This window comes from Zeus faber, assembly GCF_960531495.2.
Source record: "Zeus faber genome assembly, chromosome: 17".
In the NCBI taxonomy this organism is placed as follows: domain Eukaryota; kingdom Metazoa; phylum Chordata; class Actinopteri; order Zeiformes; family Zeidae; genus Zeus; species Zeus faber.
Window position 1 is genome coordinate 22,593,972 of NC_137204.1, and position 19,428 is coordinate 22,613,399.

At 44.1% G+C, this 19,428-nt stretch overlaps 1 protein-coding gene across 1 annotated transcript in view; it reads right to left on the reverse strand.

Annotated features, from left to right (window-relative positions):
- The window catches only part of LOC307243034 (transmembrane protein 132C), a gene marked incomplete at both ends in the record, with an annotated part of 141,926 nt that overhangs the window by 101,612 nt on the left and 20,886 nt on the right, over positions 1-19,428 (reverse strand). The window contains one exon of the mRNA XM_080017685.1: positions 9,632-10,556. Coding sequence (XP_079873811.1) covers positions 9,632-10,556 — 925 coding nt within the window. The remainder of the gene's footprint in view (positions 1-9,631; positions 10,557-19,428) is intronic.

Here is a 19,428-nt window from a genome sequence, read left to right on the forward strand (position 1 = left end):
AAGAAATATAACTATACAACAGTACGAAGTACTGTTGTATACTGTACTGTATATCTCCATACTGACTTTATTCACGTGCACTTTACTGCACATATCTGTATATACAAATAGCCTATCCCATATGCATAACTCTATTCCCTTCTAATTTGTTCCCCTGCTTTGTATTATCTTTTTGAGTCTTATTTTATTTTTATTTTATTTATATTATTCTATACTATTCACTAACTGCATGACGTTTTAGGAATCAGTTAGTTTCAGTTAGTTGCTAGGTAGGAATTAGGTTAGCTATTATGTTCGGTTTAGTAACTATTGTGCATAATCTCCGGGTGCGTTGCAATATGTATGAACGTATGTATATGTATGTGACGAATAAACCTCTTGAATCTTATATCTTATTATTAAATAATATAACTGATGAATTAGTTTCAAAAACGATTTGAGGAGAAATTTGAATGTTGAAAAGCACTATCTGGTACTATTTACTAGTAAAGGACACACCCAAAATCAGAAGTCACAAAGTCAGAAGTCATCATTCCTATGCTGCTGTTTGTTTGAAACGGCAAATTACGATTAGATTAAACTTTGTCTTTTCAAATGGAAGGGTCCGTGGGGCTCAAACCCAATGGGGTGACTTCACACCTCGCTGTGTGGAGTTCAAAATAAGATAACAGTTTACATAAAAATGAGTGTGATAGGTGTTTTAAAATCACAGATTATTCAATAGCTTGAACTTTTCTCATTTAATTACTTGATCCAAACGTATCACTCCCTATGTGCAGTAGCGTGATCTCCATTGCCTCTCGTTTACATTACAGTAAAAGTAATTTGCGTTTTATTTTTTTTTAATAATGAACTGAGCATTTTTCCTTGTGAATTAGATTTGAGGGCGGTCTACGGATCGACTTTTAAGTCCTCATTTTTATCCACATAGTACCACATAATTCAATCCCTACCCTACGTCACCTTGAGGTGTAAGCTTTTCCCACCTCCTGTTATCTTATTTCTACAAACTCAGTTTGGCGTGAGCCTTGACAGAGTTTAATTGGAACCCAGAGCCGAATCGCAGGCACTTGTCAAATTGAAAAATGCAATGAAGAGCGAGAGGCGTTCACACATCAGACCAAGGCCACCGAAAATGTTTGTTTTCTGATTGGCTGGTGTCCATTGGCAGGACAGGATTATCAGGACACCTAAACATTAGTTCCCCTCAACGGTTGAATCACTCTTACAAATCGATTCTCAAAATATATTCAATTACATCTATTACGACAACAAGGATTCCAAAAACTGCAGTTTACACGTTGCTCCACTTTAACAGAATAAGTTAATATAACATGGTAAAAAGGCAAGATGAACAAATACATTGGGCACCAAGGGTATTTTGACTGGCTAGTATTGTCACTTTTTTTCAAGTTATGAAAACGATAAACGAAAACAAAAGCAGAGCTCGTTCCACTTCCCTGGTTTAAAAAAATTATAATAATCAATGCCAAACAGCATGTTCTTATAAGACTTGTTATCCATTATTTCTAATGACAAAGGATATTTGAAATGACTAGGCCACATCTTGCTGGTTTTTATCAAGAAAAGTGCTATTTAAATGCAATAATTATCTGAGAAGCTTTTTATTGTTTAATGAGATGTGGCCCAAGCTTCCATACTATTCTATACTATAGTTGAGGTGGTAACGGCGACTTTGATCAAATCAGTCATTGTTGTACATTCTCTTATGGTGCTTATGTCTTGTAAATGAAATAATGGTGAAGCTGACAAAGTATTATTATTATGTATATTTTGGACCCCCTGGAACCCCTTCGAGGACTCCTGTGCTGAGGTATTACTTGTGACAACTATCCAGTTATAGAACTCGATCCCCAGAGAAAAAGTAACTTCATTTCTTAATACTTTATCCTTCCCCCGAGCACAGCCTGGAGGAAATCTCCTAACTTTAAAGGAATCAGAGAGGAAGAAAGTGAAGGGACATTTGACCCTTTATCCAGAGGCTTTTCAGTCACCGTCAGCAAAACAAGACTAAGGGATCACCAGACGCCCGGAGGGACAAACAGCCTTTCCCAAGGCAGGAAGACAACGGAACTGCAAATAGGCAGCGTGGAGGCGGCTGAGGCATGGAAAGTAGATAAATGCTTTTCAGTTAAATGTCCTATATGTTACTTCGCTTTGAGCCCCAGAAAAATCACACAAGGATAAATAGAAAATCATTATCCGAGAAAAAGGCAAGAATTCAAATGACTCGCCGCAGGCAATCGGTGATTGCTTTGTGGAGTCAGTGCCCGGCACAGAGCGAATCTCCATAGCTCAACCCAGCGAACAAGTCTACCCGGCACACAAATTGCTAATTACTTATTAATGAGAGCATGAGGAAAGTCTGGGCCTTCAAAGTAAACACTTGTGAGGAGGCCCACTGGGGGAAAGTGATAGAGCGCGAGAGAGAGGAGGTGCAGAGGAGAGCGGAGGGTGATGGGGAGTTTGTTCGGCGTGTGGAGATGGCCTCTAATCTACAATGAGAGGTCTTCACCGTATGCAAAAAATATCTATATAAAAGATTTGAAATTCAAAGCAGATGGTTTGTATGTAGATACGGGAAGGAGAGAAAGAACGTCGAGATTATAAGAGCGAGAAATGGATTACAGGGCGAGAAATGTTGGACAATGCAGGTGGATGTGAAAGAAAACCCGAAGACAGAATAAGTCCACACAGATACGGATAAGTGCACAAATGAAAAAGCGGTAAACAGAGACATGCCTATCTCCTGTAACCTTTTCCAAGAAAGGAGCCGGGCCCGGCGAGTCAAGATAAGGCTCACACACTAAGGGAACATCGTTATTCCAACCTTTACCCGCGCTGATATTTCGCACAGCCACCGGCTGAAGTAAACAACTCAGGGGCGCGGGACCACAAGCTGAACCGGACGGGACTGCGCCAGGCATCCGAATGATACGGCAATGTGTGCACCGCATTGCGCCCGTGTGAAGTCTGGACTCAATTCAAACTGGCCCCCAGTAAGTCCTCCAGTGTATCCGCAGCCCGGCATTGAAGAAGCCGCGCTCGCCTCGCCGCCAGCCTGTGCCAGCGCGTCTCTGGCTGGCGCAGCGTGAGAATCTGATACACCTTCCCACTCCCAGATATTAGTGATTCATTTGCATTCATCAGCAACAGTGCCCCCCTCGGGGGTTCCGTAGAAACATGTAGGATTGTTTAGTCAAAATTACAATACAGCTGGGGCTATTTATCTTGTGAAAAGGCAGTTAATTTGTTCAGGAGGAAATGGTGTTTTCATTTGCATGTCGAATGAGGAAGTAGCTGGAGTGTCTGTTCCGACCCATTGAACCGCTCTCTCTCTCTCTCTCTCTCTCTCTCTCTCTCTCCCTCTCTCTCTCTCTATCCATGGCCACTGAGCCAAAGAGCAGGGCATTAGGGATTCCACTGGGAGCGTTTAGCATGGTAAATATAAACGCAGCGCACAGCTTGAACATAGTGAATACAGTACATATGTGTGTGTGTGTGTGTGTGTGTGTGTGTGTAGTGGGTCTTTCAGTTTCATCTACTGTACATAGGTCTGTGCCTGTGTGTGCGCATGTGCATTTATCTGGTTGTCTGCGTCAGTAACTTGGTGCTTCTCCTCCCCCATACGGGAGCGTAAGTACGTTGTGCATATTCATGCTTTCCTGCCGACTCAAACATCTCTCTGCGTTTTTGCATGGGCTCAAATGAAAAGACGGTAATTAGATCAGAAGGTTTTTCGGAATACATCAGATGTCATTTAGCTGACACGAGATACTGCCAGTTAGGCAATATGTTAACAAGCCCTGCAGAGTTTAACATCCCTTACATTAAGCACACAGATGGTCCCGTGGGGACTTCCCAGCGAGCCTCAGGGCTGCCCGGCGTCCATGGTGGGTGTCAGGAATAGTTGAAAGATTTTTCATCAGAAATTATCAACTGCACGGACACAATAGAGTAGAGTGAGCTAAAATATTGGTCTGAGAGAAATATCTCTTTGCACAATATTTTAGCTCACTCTATAGAGGGATCTTCTAGACCAGTGGTTCGACATTGGGGTCCACAGACCCCAATTGGACCTTCAAGTGGTTCCAGGGGGTCCCTCATTAAACAACATGTTATCTTATCAAAAAGGGTCCAGAGCCTGGCCCTAGGGCGTATCAAATTAAGGGTCCTGTAGGATGAGATTTGGTGAATGTGCTTGATGACAGATTGAACTACCGATTAATACTTATCCCTAAGTTATAGTATACAAAACTGGTGGATTGGATCTCCAGACCAATGTTTAATTGGTACTTTGACTGACAAATTGAGTGACAAATGCTTGACCTTCAGTGCAAAACCAAATTAACCACAATGCCTGCATGATTACATCGCACCTTGATGAAATGTGAGCAGAACTAATTTGTTTGTGAAACACTTTGCAGGCAAATTTCGTTTTCACGTCAGCAGCGCGGCTGTTGTTGTTGTTGTGTTTTTAAGGTCATCAGGGCCAGTGTATCAAGATAAATATTTATGCCAATAAAATAATTTGAACGTCTCGTATCGTACGCAGGAGAATTATAAGGTTCTCTCCCGACGAGTATTGGGATGAATATGTTAAAATAACCATTCGCCTCCATAGAAACGCAGCCGGTTTTGCTACTGGGCCATAAATTAGCCGATATACGACAAGAGAAACGCAGTGCGGGAGTCAAAGCAAAGGAGCGCAAGTCCTTCAAAGAAACTCAGCTTTGGTTTGAAAAGGCTCCCTCGTGAAACAAAGCGCGGTTTCCGCCGTGGTATCAGCTCCAGCTGGCACCTTTATTTTTCAGTGTATCTAATCTCCAGATGAGAAATTACGCTGGTTCCACCGTCACTGGCTGGACTGCGGGTGGAGGAGAAGAGGAAGGAGGAGGGACAGAAAGTAGGACGGGGAGGAGAAGGGAGTAACTCCAGGCAACACACATGGATGATGGTGGCTTGGCGGCTGGTAGAAAATCGCACGTAGAGGAACCACTTATGAGCCAAGCTGTCCACGCGCACACACACACACACACACAGCGCATCATTCCGATCAAGTTCCAATCTTATTCCGCATGAAGGGATATTTTGAATATTACAACTCTAATGTGAATACCGCATTGGTGTTATATTTTGATTTTGATCGTATTCCACGGTCGTATCGTCATCATATTTGCTTCTGCCGCGTTCTCCCAACGCGCCAAGAGGTCAGATATTCACACCACACAAGCCGTCCTTTTTTTTAGAGCAATACAGTAATTAACGTCAATCTCCTGTTGAGATTCTCCGACGGACGACAAAGACAAACTAAAATGTTTGACGCAAAGAATGTACAGCTCACTTCCTCCGTCTCCCAACCTGACTCAACGTCCATTGAATATTTTGACGGATGAATGAGCCGCAACGTAAACCGTGCTGGTTGGAGGAATCGGGACAATGCCAAAACTAAAGACATGTCAATACTTTATTGAGAACATCACATCATCTTGTTTAGACGTGCATGTATAAACGTACCGACGTACGTCTTGCAGGATCTTAACGCATGAAATTATAAAAAAAAAAATTGAAGTAGACAGACAGAGTACAATAACAAATCGGGAAAGAAAGAGAAAATAAAGCAAGATGTAAAGAACGAAAGAAACCACAAACAGACCTTTTAATCGACAATGCCTGAGGACTTTGAGCCAAATCCTACCAACGGCTTCACAGCAGAACCATTTTGGATTTCTGACGAGTTAGTGCTGGAACTGTTTTTCTTTTTAATGTGTTTAATTTTAGGCACTGCCAGGCTCTGTGGAGGCAGAGTTTTGCACCGTAATGTGGATTCAGAAAAATTGGAGTCTGCGATTTTCTTCCGTTATTTTGGTGATACATTTTCAGACGTGCTAAAGCAATTATTGATAATTTCACGCAATGTTTCTCCATTGTGGTTTGCTGGCATCATTAGCTGCCAGCTACACCCTCCTCCTTGTATAGCGGTTACAAAAAATGTTTTACCAATTTAATTTAGTAAAATGCCTGTAAAGCCTTGATTGTTTTGGTTTTCAATTTCGTTCTGAGTTGCACAAAATAAAATTGAGATACTGGGTTTGATTTTTCTCTACTGAATGGTCCATGAAATTCAAGGTAGGGCGAGAATATGGATATAGAGTCATACCCTCAGTTTGAATTTCATTCATAGATAGAATTTAACTGGATATAAATATCAGCGTTTGCGCACCGGTGTACCCATCAGCCAGTGCGGTAAACATTTCTATGGTGGCAGTGAGCTTTATCAATCAGAGACGTCCCTGTTACATTTAGGATTATGGGTAGTGTAGTCTCTATGACATCCGGAAAAATATATGTTTTGTTGAAAAATAAGGTTGATATCATACGGACTTGTGGCTTCTACAGGAGCGAAAACAAATGATTATATACATTGTGTAATATTTAAGCAATTATTTATAAATGTTTCAAACCCTAACGTTAACCATAATCCTAGAAAATACAAAAACTACAATTCCACACCTTTTTGTTATGCATATTGATGCAATTGCCTCATTGGTAAACTAGTTATATTATTATGAACTCACAAATGAAATGAATTTATTGGTGAAAAGGGACATAATGTGTTACTAAGGATTGATTTGGAAGCTTTGAATGCTTACAGTACAGTACATCGCCATCTTTGGCGGATTGTGGGGTTTGTGCTTGGCTTGTGTTTGATGATATTTAGAATACTATAGCAGCACTATCAACATTGGTGTGTCATTAAAGAGATGATCCCTTGGGAGATGTAAAGATCTTGGGTTCGGTACAACTTGAGAGTTTGTCACTTGAAATCCGGAAGCAACTGAGCCTTCTGTTCTAACCCCAAACTTTGGCAGTGGCCAAAACACTATCGCCAAAATCGTTGACTTTGATTGGTCGGCGTCGGCTGGGAAGGTTTTCCTATGTGTTGTTTGTCTTGCAGTGAGGGCGCGTGGTGCAGGATCCCAGAGCCCGCGGGACGGACTCTAAACCCAAACTAAGAACTCTGCGTATTCATTTATGTTCGTGCTCATTTTTCGTTTGCTTTCTTAATGTGTAATAAAAACCGCGCCGGTTCGTCACCTCGCTGCCGCACAGTCTCCGTCTCCCTCCCTGAACGCCTGTTTGTGTACGGAGCGGTCCACATAACCATTTTACTCCTGCAAGATTAAAGCGGTACACAAAAAACAAACGAAAAAAAAAAAAAAAAGGAGATCAAACCTCAGGAAAGGGAATGCTCGGTAGCTTGTGATTTTGAAGCACTTTGAGCTTTAATCCTATGGCTGCTGATGAGGTGCTTTGGTTGAATTTTAAGTTCATGCTATCCCACGGGAAAACATAAAAAAGATTACTTCTAAACGATCAGGCGGTGGTGGTCGGGGGGGCATACGGGAGCAAAAAGGAACTAAAAGAAAAACCCTGCCTTTAAAGTGTCTACCCGCACGCTGACAAATGCGATAAACACACACGACAAGTGCAAATACTTCATGGGAGTTGATCATCACTGGAGTGAAAGAAAAAGCAATGAGGCTTTTTGGCAGATTTCCTGCTCACCCGGGGTTGACAAATTGCCAGGCTTCTCTGTCACGGCTCCACTTTGAGCTCGCTAACTGTTTCATCTTCCGTAATTTAGAACTCTGGCATAAAAGTAGCCTGGTGGAAATGAATATCCCTTACATCTTCATTTGTATGACACAACGCGGAGAGATTACAGTCGCTTTGTCCCATTCAAATTACCGTTCAAAGCTCAATGAATCAATACCGGCTTTGTATCCACAGTCTTGGGACATCACTTCAAATAGAACCCTCCTCACAGATACTCCATTTTGAAGTGGAGTTCATAAAAACATCTTCATAAAGTCAGTAAAGTCATAGTTAAAATATAATTCAGTCGCATATCTTTCCAGCCCGAAAGAAATGTTCTGTGGCGGGGGTTTCACGAGTTGCCAAGTTTTACATAACATTCGCCGACCAGTCGACTAGTCGTCTTTTTACCCATTACGTAAGAAAGAAGCAGAGGGAGGGGTCCTCGGTAACGACGAGACGGGGATCCGGTCGGCGTTGACGTCTCTGTCTGAGCGTTGCTGCGCACTCGCCGTCGTCCTCCATTGTAACAGCGCGAATCACAAACACTAAAAGTGGGTGGCGGGCGGAGGCGTGTCCGTAGAAGTGGTTTGATTGTTTGGTCCGTTTTTTTTAACGCTTACGTAGCTGAATTTAAGATGTGAATAAATATGCGGGCGCCGGATTGGACGGTCCTCGATTGGTAACGCCCGCAGCGAGGAGGCGCAGGCTGGTGACGCCGGGGTTCCGTCTCCGTTTATTTCTCAACTCAACAATGTCGCCTTCACGCTGACGTCAATTTTTTTTTTTTTTTTGTATTTTTAGAGCTTATAGAGCTTGTTGTGCGTATTCACCGGGTGTCATGACATTTCACTGCATATATGTATGACCGTATGTATATGTATGTGACAAATAATCTCTTGAACTTGAACAGCCTCCGCCTCCTCGCTCCAAGCATTACCAATCGAAGACCGTTCAATCCACCGCCTACACATTTTAATAAATTATTTTACTTGTACAAATAATTATTGCAAATCTGGTTGACGACTAGTCGACTGCTGCCAACGGCGCTGACTAGTTATTATAGTTGGTGACTGGTTGACTAGTTGGTGAAACCCCTAGTCTGTGGGCTGTAGAGCAAAGATAGACCTGTAAAATGCCATCATTATTGGCTAGATTGGAAGGGGATGAGTTGAACGTTATTATTTGAAATGCTTTTCATCATAAAAGCACATTTCTGATACAATATTTTAAAATCTGGCATCTGTGTTATCTCTCCAAAAAAGGAGCACATCTTATCACAGCTCTAACTCTTGCTATGAGTCAGATAAGCAGCTTCCCCTTTCGCCAATTTTCTCTTTGTGAGAAAATTTCTTCTCAACCACATATGGGCTGAGGCAGCGGCGTAAGTACCGGCGGTGCAACCGGTGCAATGGCACCGGGGCCCAGTGGCCCCCCGGGGCCCATGCCATTGGCACAACAACAATGGGGCGATTGCGCTCTGCTGTGCGTCCCCGCAATAATAATAAAAGAGATACAAAGAAATAAAAAAAAACATTGTTTCTATTTATAAATGTCGGCCATTTGATTTTACCCCATCCTTATTGAACGAAACAAAAGAGGCACTGTGCGTTAGGGGACACCCTCTCAGACACTCTCTTACACCGATAGCGTCTAGTCAAAATGAACGAGAAATAGCAGCAAAAGCAACAGCTTGAATAGCAACAAGTTAGTGAAGTGTTGATATTTTCTAGCAGCAAGGAAACTTCTACTTTGTTGTGCAACCAAACAGTAATTGAGAATTCCATGAGAAGTGACATAAAAACGTCTTCCCCGATACAAACCATGTGATTTTGACCTATTTCAAAAATTACAAGTGGTTTATGCAGAATTCACGCATCATCATGACACAATGATTTGTTTACAATTCTGTCAAACCTATTCAAACACTACGCCGCAGTGAAAACACCGGCAGAGCATACAGACACACTGGCAGCATCAAGGGCGTCTCCTCACAAGGAGGTCCACTCACCTGAGGGTGAAGATCTGCACCGTGGAGAGGGTGGACAGCGCCAGAAAGGTGGAGACCGTTTCTCTCTGTCGGATGGGTTTGGAAGGCACCATCACCACAAAGTTGTTGTCCAGCTTCAGCTCCAATAGCGGCTGAAACAGCTGGACACTCCCAATGCGTTGCATAGGTGTAGGCCCTGCGAAAAAGCCCATCGGCCGCTGCTGCTCCATTGGACCCGAACCTCCCTTCCTGGTGTCCTCCGGACTGCAGTCCCCGCTGTCGGACGACTGCACCATGTAGTAGAGCTCCACGGGGGTTCCCTGGGCCTGCTCCGAGGCTCTCTGCCTGCCTGGCCTGATGGTGGGTGGGCTGAACCAGCTGGTTAGGGGCTCCAGCTCGGCAACGCAGATCCCGAGCTCCCCTTTCAGCCTGCAGGTTCCACGCACCTCCTGGGTCTCGTGGAAGGCGAACATCCGTACGCAGGGCAGCTTGTGGATGGTGCTGTAATCGTCCCAGTCCCTCCCAGCGATGTAGAAGAGGACCTGGACCTTGGGCCAGCTGGGGTGAATCCTTTCGCTGATGATGTAGGTGTGGACCTTCCAATTGAACGTGAAAAGGGGCGATGACAGCTCTGACGGCTGCACCGATGGCGAGGAGAAGGCTGGTGCGTTGAAAGGCCCCGGCGAGGTCTGCAGCAGCTCCAGAGGGACGCTCTGCTGCGCGGACAGGGGGCCGTAGCTGGCATTGACGGAGGGCATCTGACGAGCCTGGTGGATGAAAAAGGATTCTGTGCGTGCCTGCAGGCTGGAGTTCCTCATCAGGTCCTGATTGGCCTCCCGCAAGAAGAAGGCAGACTCAGCGTTGAGTATCTGGTAACTGACAGGCAGGTAGATGGGCATAGGTCCATATCTCTGCAGGCCCTCCAATATCACTCTGCTGTTGGCTACTGTAAGTGAGACAGGCAGACAGACAGACAGGATTGGTTATTATATGACAAATGAAACATTTTACTTCACAAATGAATTTTTCTGTTATCTTCATGGCATTTTATGCATAATTTGGCGCTTCTTTTATCACTCAAACCATTTATGAAGTGCGGCAAAAGCAGATGGAGCTTTTAAAAGAGGCTATCTGACAGACAATCAAGCATTAAAACTTGGACTATTAAGATTGTCCTGACAGGACTAAAAGCTGTATAATCTACAGGGCCTGGTTGTAAGGCAGCTAATGCTGGAGTAATCCTAGGGGAAAAAGAACCCTACCACTAAAGAAAAAAAAAGAGAAAATGATCAAAATGAATATTAATTAAAATAAGAGAGAATAATTCAGGACTATGAAGACTGCACTTCACATTTAAGATGCTATTCGGATGTAATCCTAAATCTCCGGGGAATAGTGTCGTCAGCTTTAGCCGTGAATGTAAAATGTTAACCATTTGCCTATGGGTCTTGTCCAATTGCCCTTCTGCTCTCTTTTCCTCCGCTAACTTAATCCTCCCCTCTCCTCCACAAGCATCTTTACCCTTTTTGCCCGTTTCTCCAAGACTTTCCATTTCATGCTCCTTCCACTCATTCCTATATTAACAGTCCTTCTCTCATTCCTTTTATATTTTTCTCATCAGTACCACCATACTGTGTTTCGCTTTCCGACATGAATCACAAACCCTTCCCTCTTCTGTCCTTTTTCACTCTCTCAAAGCCGCGTCAGAACCGCCAGCACAGTATCGGGAATCAACCCGATCTGTGCTATTCACCCTGCTACACCCGGCGCAGCCTGAAGCACCGCGCACGCTACGATTTCAATCTGAAATCGATTCAAAAACCAGTCCAGCAGTTTTTGATGCAACGAAGAGTAAAACTGTGACGACAACTCTCATCTCCTTTGTTTCCGTCTCTTTGAAAATACATAAGGACACACAAGCTTGTGTACATTTTTGCCTCGTTACCGGCAGGCAAAGGCTCCCATATGCATGCTGCCTGATCAGCGGCTTCAGAGAGCGAATGGGGAAGTCGCTGCAGCCAAAACAGCTGAACTAACTAGCGGACTGGCGACCGCAAATGATGCTGGGATTGCGCTCGAGAACCCCAAGTCACCGTTATTACAATGTTCCTGTATTTGATAAAACAACAGTGTCTTATTGAATGTGTCACAGACCTTTTTTTTTTTTTTTTTTTTCCCGCGGCCAGTGGTAACGCCACAGGTAGTGCAGCACACATAACATCACATCGACATTTATCTCAGCCGTAAAAGGAGACTCATCTCCGCTTATGCTCCCAGCTGTATTTCATAGGTCTCCGCCACTTCTGCTTGCTCCACTGCTATCACTGATGCAATTGGAAAATGTATTGCCAAGGCCTCATAACCATTTTCTTGGAAGAGGATGCGGGGTACGACCATTTTTTTTCCAAGTAGAACAATTTCTAACCCATTTTACCACCAAAACGTTGTAGCCTTTCAAAGCCAAACTGCTGCTCTTCTGCGCCACTCAAAGTGCAGTATAGTGCAGTGTTTCAAAGAATCAAATTGAATGAATCGATGAATCAAATTGTGACCTCTACATCAAAATTGCGCCGGATTGAAGATGTATTATCGTTTCACCCCCACAAAACATCCCTCCGTTTTCCCTCTCAATAATAACATTCAACCCCGCACCTCCCCTTCACTGCCATCAAGCTCCAGATATTTGGACTGATGGAGGATCCCAAGAGGTGCCATTGATTTTCTGTCCTGGCTACACCATGCTGTGGGGGGACGTGGCAGTGATTTGTGACAATTTGTGTGTGTGTGTGTGTGTGTGTGTGTGTGTGTGTGTGTGTGTGTGTGTGTGTGTGTGTGTGTGTGTGTGTGTGTGTGTGTGTGTGTGTGTGTGTGTGTGTGTGTGTGTGTGTGTTGGCCGATCAGCTGGATGGACAGGAGAAGCCTCAGGCACCCGAGCAGCAGTTTGAATATCACCATCTCGGGTCCAATACAGAGGATGGAGCAGGGGGGGATTTAAGGCTGAAACACCTCGTGACACAGAGCTTCATTGGATGAGCCACAAAGTCATGTTTTATCTCGAGCTGCTTTGATACATTCGTGACTATTCACAAACTAAAGGAGGTGCAGATTTGCCATGTGTTTTGTTAAGATTTTTGTAAAACTGGTCCGTCTGGCACCACGTCACCTTCTAACTCTCTATTCTGACTTTCCCACCAAGTGACTTTGTTCGGCATTGGTCGCCGGCTCGGCTGCAGCTGCTGCTCTGTTCCTGTTTATTGTTGTTCTGTTCGCATCCCCGTTTGTCCCGTCGTTAACGGCGGTTCACGATAGGGTCATTGATTCGTATCTGTGATTCTGCGTTGGGGCCGAGTCGTCGGGACCTTGAGGCCGAGGCCAGCTACACCGGAGGCCAAGGAGGCTCCGACAGCAACAGAGGAAAAGAGCCGGCCTGTTGGTTTGGCTGAGAAGGCAGAGAGACTATCTCCCGACCAGCTCCGGGCAGTCTGGCGGTGCTGTGAATTACCTGCGGCGCCCACCGCTGCCTCAGCACTCCCCCGAGGTTAGACTGGCCTGGCTACGACTCGTCTCCGCTAACAACAGCGCTCTTCCCCTGCGCCTTCCCCCCCAAAAGAAAAAAGTTCAGTGGTCAGTCCAGTGGTGTTGACTAAAGGACCCTGTTGCCTGTGGCTCGGCCAGCGCCCTCAGACACCATGAAACCTTCGATTAAGATGGCTTCATTCAACGTGAGGTCAGTGTGCAACAAGTAGTTTAACATCAGGGACCTGTTTGCATCTCATGATCTTGACTTCTTGTTTATCACTGAGACCTGGTTGAAATGCGGAGACAACACGGCCTTGACCGAATTGTGTTCCACGAACTGTGACTTTCTCGGTGCGCCCAGGATGTCCGGTCGACGGTGGAGGCCTAGCTGCTGTTTTTACACGTACCGGTCTTTTCAAATGATGACTGTGAAATGTTCATCATTCTTTGTGGATAAGGTCACTAACAGAAGATCTATGATTTGGCCTTCCTGTACCCCGTGGGTGGACAGCCGGGTCCATGTTTCTCTACTGAGCCAGCTTAGCCCAATTTCTTTGGAAGAACTCACAACCAGTCTCTCCCAAATGCACTCCTCCTCTAATCCTCTTGACTCTCCATTGTCAATAGCTCCCTAAGTTCTGGCTGTGTGCCTGATTACATTACATGCTATTATTCAGCCACTCTTAAAAAAGCCAAGCCTTCACCCATTGCTTTCCAGTAACAATAGACCGATATTCAAACTTCCTTTAATTTTCAAAGTCTTGGAGAAAGTAGTTTGTAAGGAACTCTTACATGTCCTGGACAACAATGATATTTTGATAAGTTCCAGTCTGGTATTCGTCGGAGGCACAGTACTGTAACTGCTCTTCTTAGGGTTTCAAAGTACATCCTAAGGCAGGGGCCGGGAACCTATGGCTCGCCAGCCAATTATGCCTCTTTCGATGACGGTATATGGCTCGCAGACAATTTTGAGCTAAAGTTTTTCATCACAATTAACAAGTAATAAATAATTATTCTGTGTCATTTTAAGGTAAGACAGGTAAGAGAAATTACAATTTTGAAAAAAAAATTCAAAATATAAATGTGGCGGACAAAGGGCTGCAGACCACAGAAAGACTCCGGGGCGCCTTCTACTCAGCGCCCTGCCCCTCCCGGGTCTCTGCTCAGGCGCCACTTGTGGGCGTCTCTGCCCACAGGTAAGGGTTTAGGGAGGGAGTCTTTCTGGCCGTGGTTCCACTGCTGGGCTGCTTAAGAGCCTCAAGTCATCAAGTCCTTCTACTGTGGAGCAGTGGAGAGCATCCTGACAGGCAACATCACTGCCTGGTTTGGGAACTGCACTGCTCCGGACAGGTGGGCCCTGCCGAGGGTGGTGCGTTCAGTTGAACGTACCACTGGAACCACACTCCCCTCTCTGCAGCACCTAGACACCAGGAAGTGTAGTAGCAGAGCCCGCAGGATCATGAAGGATCGTCACCCCCACAACAACAGACTGTTCCAGCTGCTGCGGTCAGGCAAGCGCCTCCGCAGTCACACAGCGAGAACAGAGAGACTGAGACAGAGTTTTTTCCCGCAAGCCATAAGAACTCACAATGCTGACCTCACCAGGGGCCCTCACTGAGCCACACACATAGGCTCCACTACATTACTGTACTGTATGGAGCATACTGTACCACATACTGTGGCACTGTTCAGGGTTGTTCGGTGTTACCGTATTGCTGCGCCGTACTGTTGTATACTGTGCTGTATTATCCCACAAACACTACCTCACTTTATTCACATGCCACTTTAATGCACATATTTGTATTTACATAAATAGCCTATCCCATATACATAAGCCTATTCCCTTAATCTATTCTGTACCCCCACCTGCATTACCCTTGAGTTCTTATTTTATTGTATATATTTAGATTTTATTCTATAGTATTCAATTTACTGCATTACGTTTTAGGAATCAGTTAGTTGGTCAAATAGAAATTCTTAGGTAGCGACTGTGTTCAGTCTAGGCATACTGTGTGTAATCACCGGGTGTGTTGCATTGACATTTCACTGCATATATGTGTGAAAGTATGTATATGTATGTGACGAATAAACCTCTTGAATCTTGAAGAATAAAGAGAAATGTATTATATATAGCGCTTTTTTAAGTACTCAGAGTCGGCTTACTTAAAAAGTGCACGCATTACGTTGCATTCAATTTTATTAAATATTATATAGCTCACAAGGAAATACATTTAGAAATATTTGGCTTTTATGGCTCTCCCAGCCAAAAAGGTTCCCGACCCCTGTCCTAAGGCGTGCTGATGCTTGGGAGTGTTCAGTTCTGTTGCTGCTTGACCTAATTGCAGCCTTTGACACTATTGACCACTCGATTCTCCTTGGGAGGCTTTAGCAATGACTGGGTATAGCTGGGACTGCCCTTCACTGGTTTGCCTCTTACCTGTCAGATAGGAGTTTTTCTGTGGTTATTGATGATCATGTCTCCTCATCTGCTCTGCTGACTTGTGGTGTGCCCCAAGGTTCAGTCCTTAGTCCTATTCCTTTCTCTCCTTATATGTTCCCCCTTAGTCTCTAAAGCCCCTTTCACACAGTTCCCAGTACATCACTGGAATAACCTTTCTGGCACCGCTAGTGAGTTTCACTATTCACAAATGCAGCTAAATTTCGGAACATTAATATCGTGCAGCTTTTCACACATGCCATGATAATGTCGGAATAGATGGGGCAAGGGCCAGTCCAGCAGAAGTCATCCGGTGCGGTCCACACCCCCTGTGCCGGACCGACGGCGGACGGAGCAGCAAAGCGCATGGAGCGGTGCACGGAGAAAGAGGATGTATGTGGATGAATGCACGCAACATTTTTATACAAAAAAATGAATTTCTGTTCACACACTGCAGAAAAAAATTATAGACAGTCATTTACAAAAAATCTGTAATTGGCCAAGAAAAATCGTGATCAGTGCATCTCTAATATTCAACGAGTTTGCTTGACAAGTATTTTTTTTTTCGTGATCTACTTGAATCGGAAACACGCATTCAATACATTGAAAGGAACATTAAAAGAGCGTTGGATGCTGAACTGGACAGAGACAGGGACAGCGGAGTCTTGTGATTAGTTCGCTCGCTCCCGTGTCTCAGAAATGTTACTGCTTCCATTCACAACACAGCGGTCTATGGCCGTGCAGGCATTTTCCCAGAAATCATACTGAGTCGAGACTGGGGAAATTGGCCTCAACGAGATCGCGTAGACCTCTCAGGTATTCTGACAAAGGTCTGTCTGTCCCGAAATCGAGGCAAAAAACTTAAGGTGACCCATTTTTTGCTGTTACAGCTCCCACCCTGGAGCCGCCTTCCCTTAGTTATAAAAAAAGCACGACTCTGTTGACATTTTTAAGAAGCTGTTAAAAACTCACCTGTTTTGCAAGCACTTTGTTTTGTAATGTGTGTTTTCCTTTGAGGGATTTTTCTAGCTCCTGCTTCAGGTTAGGTATCATCACAAGAGGAACCTTGTGAGTATGGTACCTAAGTATGGTGATTGGTCCAGATGTAAGTGTACATTGATTGTCGAAGACATGGGCCAATGCAGTACCGGCAGCTGCCACTTTAAAAAACCCTTGTAAAGCTGTCTCTATTTACAAATAAAGAAATATTAAAATCCACTGCTCTCCGGTCGAGTTGCATCGGTGGGGACCAGCCCACATTCACACGGCGCCAATAAAGGAAACAGCCAATAAATAAAACAAAACAATAAAAATTGTGTTTTTATCGTAGATGTACTCATTTTATTTCCCGATGTTTACTAACGTTTACTAAGGCAGTGCAGTGAAGCCCGTGCCTTAAATACAGAGCAAAATTTTAATGCACGTCGCGTAGATCTAATATGAGTGGAGATTCAGCGACTGCATTGCTTATTTCTCACCTCGAATTTGTGCAGATTTTGGCGGACTGATGAGGTGAAATCAGTGAAAGTTGCGGAGTAAATACAACACGGAACCCGGCACTCGTGCTGAAACCCCATTGGCTGACGTCACTTCAGAGTTCCTACCGGCAATGAAAACACCTTTTGTTTTTTTCTGTTTTCTAACTTTCTATTTGTATTTTTATTATCGTTAATGTTTTCATTGCACAGCACCTTGTAAGTCTGGTTTTGAGGTGCTTTATTAATAAAAATGGATTTACTGTTGACTACAATGTCTCCCTCCCATCTTTACTTTTATTGGCCATTAATTGATTGGTCATTTATGTAATTGGTTGTTTTATTGTAAAGTACAGAGTATATTTAAACTGTCTACAATATACTTGTGTTTGACCACAACACGGGCTCGAGCCGAAACGTGTTGTCCTTCCACTAAATACGTGTAGCTGGAATCTTTTTTTTTTTTTTTTAACATTCCGACAGAAAATGTATAGATTGTGAATTATGGATGGCGGTAGAGGTTTTTTAACTATGGAAAAGTTTAATCTTGTCGTGACAGAGACAATACTAATGGGGGCCACCGTCTGTGACAGAGCAAGGCATAAATACTGTAAGTCATTACAGTACGGACAAATATTGTACTTGTAATGCTTTCAGATTTGGACTATGTCCTTTCCAATGACACAGATATGAAATCAGAATACGGGGGCAGAGCCCGTGATTTATAGCCCGGTGTCGCCTCTCAGTTTAATGTCTTCAGCTACCGCACTTGTAAATCACGTCCGAGGGAGTGTTTTTGCAAATGAAAAAGTGAATGATTTGTGAAGATGACTTAGGCCCCATGCTAAATCCCGGCTGCAGACTGTTTCTGAGGATATCTGGACACCGCCAACCCCTCAGGATAAAGGGCGGCCGCGTCTGATCACATATCAAACATGGAGCTGAGCTGAGCTGGACGGGCCCCATCATTAGACAGATGTTACATTCCTCTCGCCGTGTATTGATGTTATATTCATGTTGCGTGAGTTAAGGCCCGGGCGATTGTGTGATGTCAGATTAAAACGCATTAAATGCATTTTCCATGGGATTCCTATACCGCATGTAGTAAACATCATCAGAAATGCACTCTAAAATGGATCTGACGACATTTTTCATCCCCGAGACGTGCTTTTATAGTTTCCAACGGAAACCTTTTTTGTAATCATTGCTTAATGGCCCTAAATGAATTCTCACCTGGTGGCGTTATCGTTATTCCACCTTCCCCGCCTCATCATTATTGTGAACTCAGCTCGACTGAACGAATAATTAATTCACGTACGCGCAAACACACGTTTGAACGCAGGCATGGTTTGACGCGAAGATTTCACCCCCGTTGATTGATATAGTAATGGTTATTATGGATGACAGTCAAACAGTAAATAACTTTGCTCGCTCTGAACATCCCTGCGAGCTAAAGAGTAAACAACAACAGCCATCCATCAAATTTGCTCCGACTGTTTTAGTTTACTTTGGCCACGTTAATTAGTCACAAATTGCCTGTCTTCCCCCCGCTGTGTTTCTAAAGTCACAGCGAAAGTCAAGTAAAAATCCGGAGCCCGCGGCTTCCTCCGAGAGCAAGGGGAGGAGTTACAGCGGGCGTCGCCGGGGCCGTGCGTACATTTCCCGGCCCCCCCAGGGAGCCTCCTAAACAGCAGAGGACCCCAAAGCTGCGAGAAGACGCTGGAAGGCCGATCGGGGGGGTTGTTGATGGGTTGATGGTGGACGGCTGCCTCTCAGTGCTGGGCAGCCTGTGGAATTAAAAGGAATGGTTTCTTTTTTTTTTTTGTATTACTATCATTATTTTTTATCTTTATTTTTTTTTTAGAAAGGAATGGTTTCATCTGAGAGGACTTTAATCGCAAAATGATAGGTCGAAAAACTATTCAACATCGCGTACAACCGCTAATGTAGATGGACGTGGGGAGCTCCTTGCAGCTTCACTACGGCAATACATATCAACATTCGAGCGTCCATTTCCACTTTGGAGAAGCCTTGGGTTTGTTTATTTCCATGACGTTTGATGCCGTTTTTATTCGGCGCCGGCGTATCAAAGCGCTTTATGGAAAATTATAATTATTTTCTCTGCTTGGGCTAATGTTGACATTTGGCAAAGGTGTTTTTTAAGTGGTATATTTGTCTACATCGTTGGGGTAATACAGTGGAAAGTGGACCCTTGAATATTTCTGTTTTGTTTTTTTTTGTTTTTTTACCTATTCCTCTTTCCCCTTTCGCTGGAGGAAGCTCTACGTGGAGGACTTTAAAGACATCCCAAATGGATACAGGTTCAAAAGGCAACTTTTCCATTTCCAAGTCAAGAACAATGGAATGAAAAGGGTATTTTTGGGGCT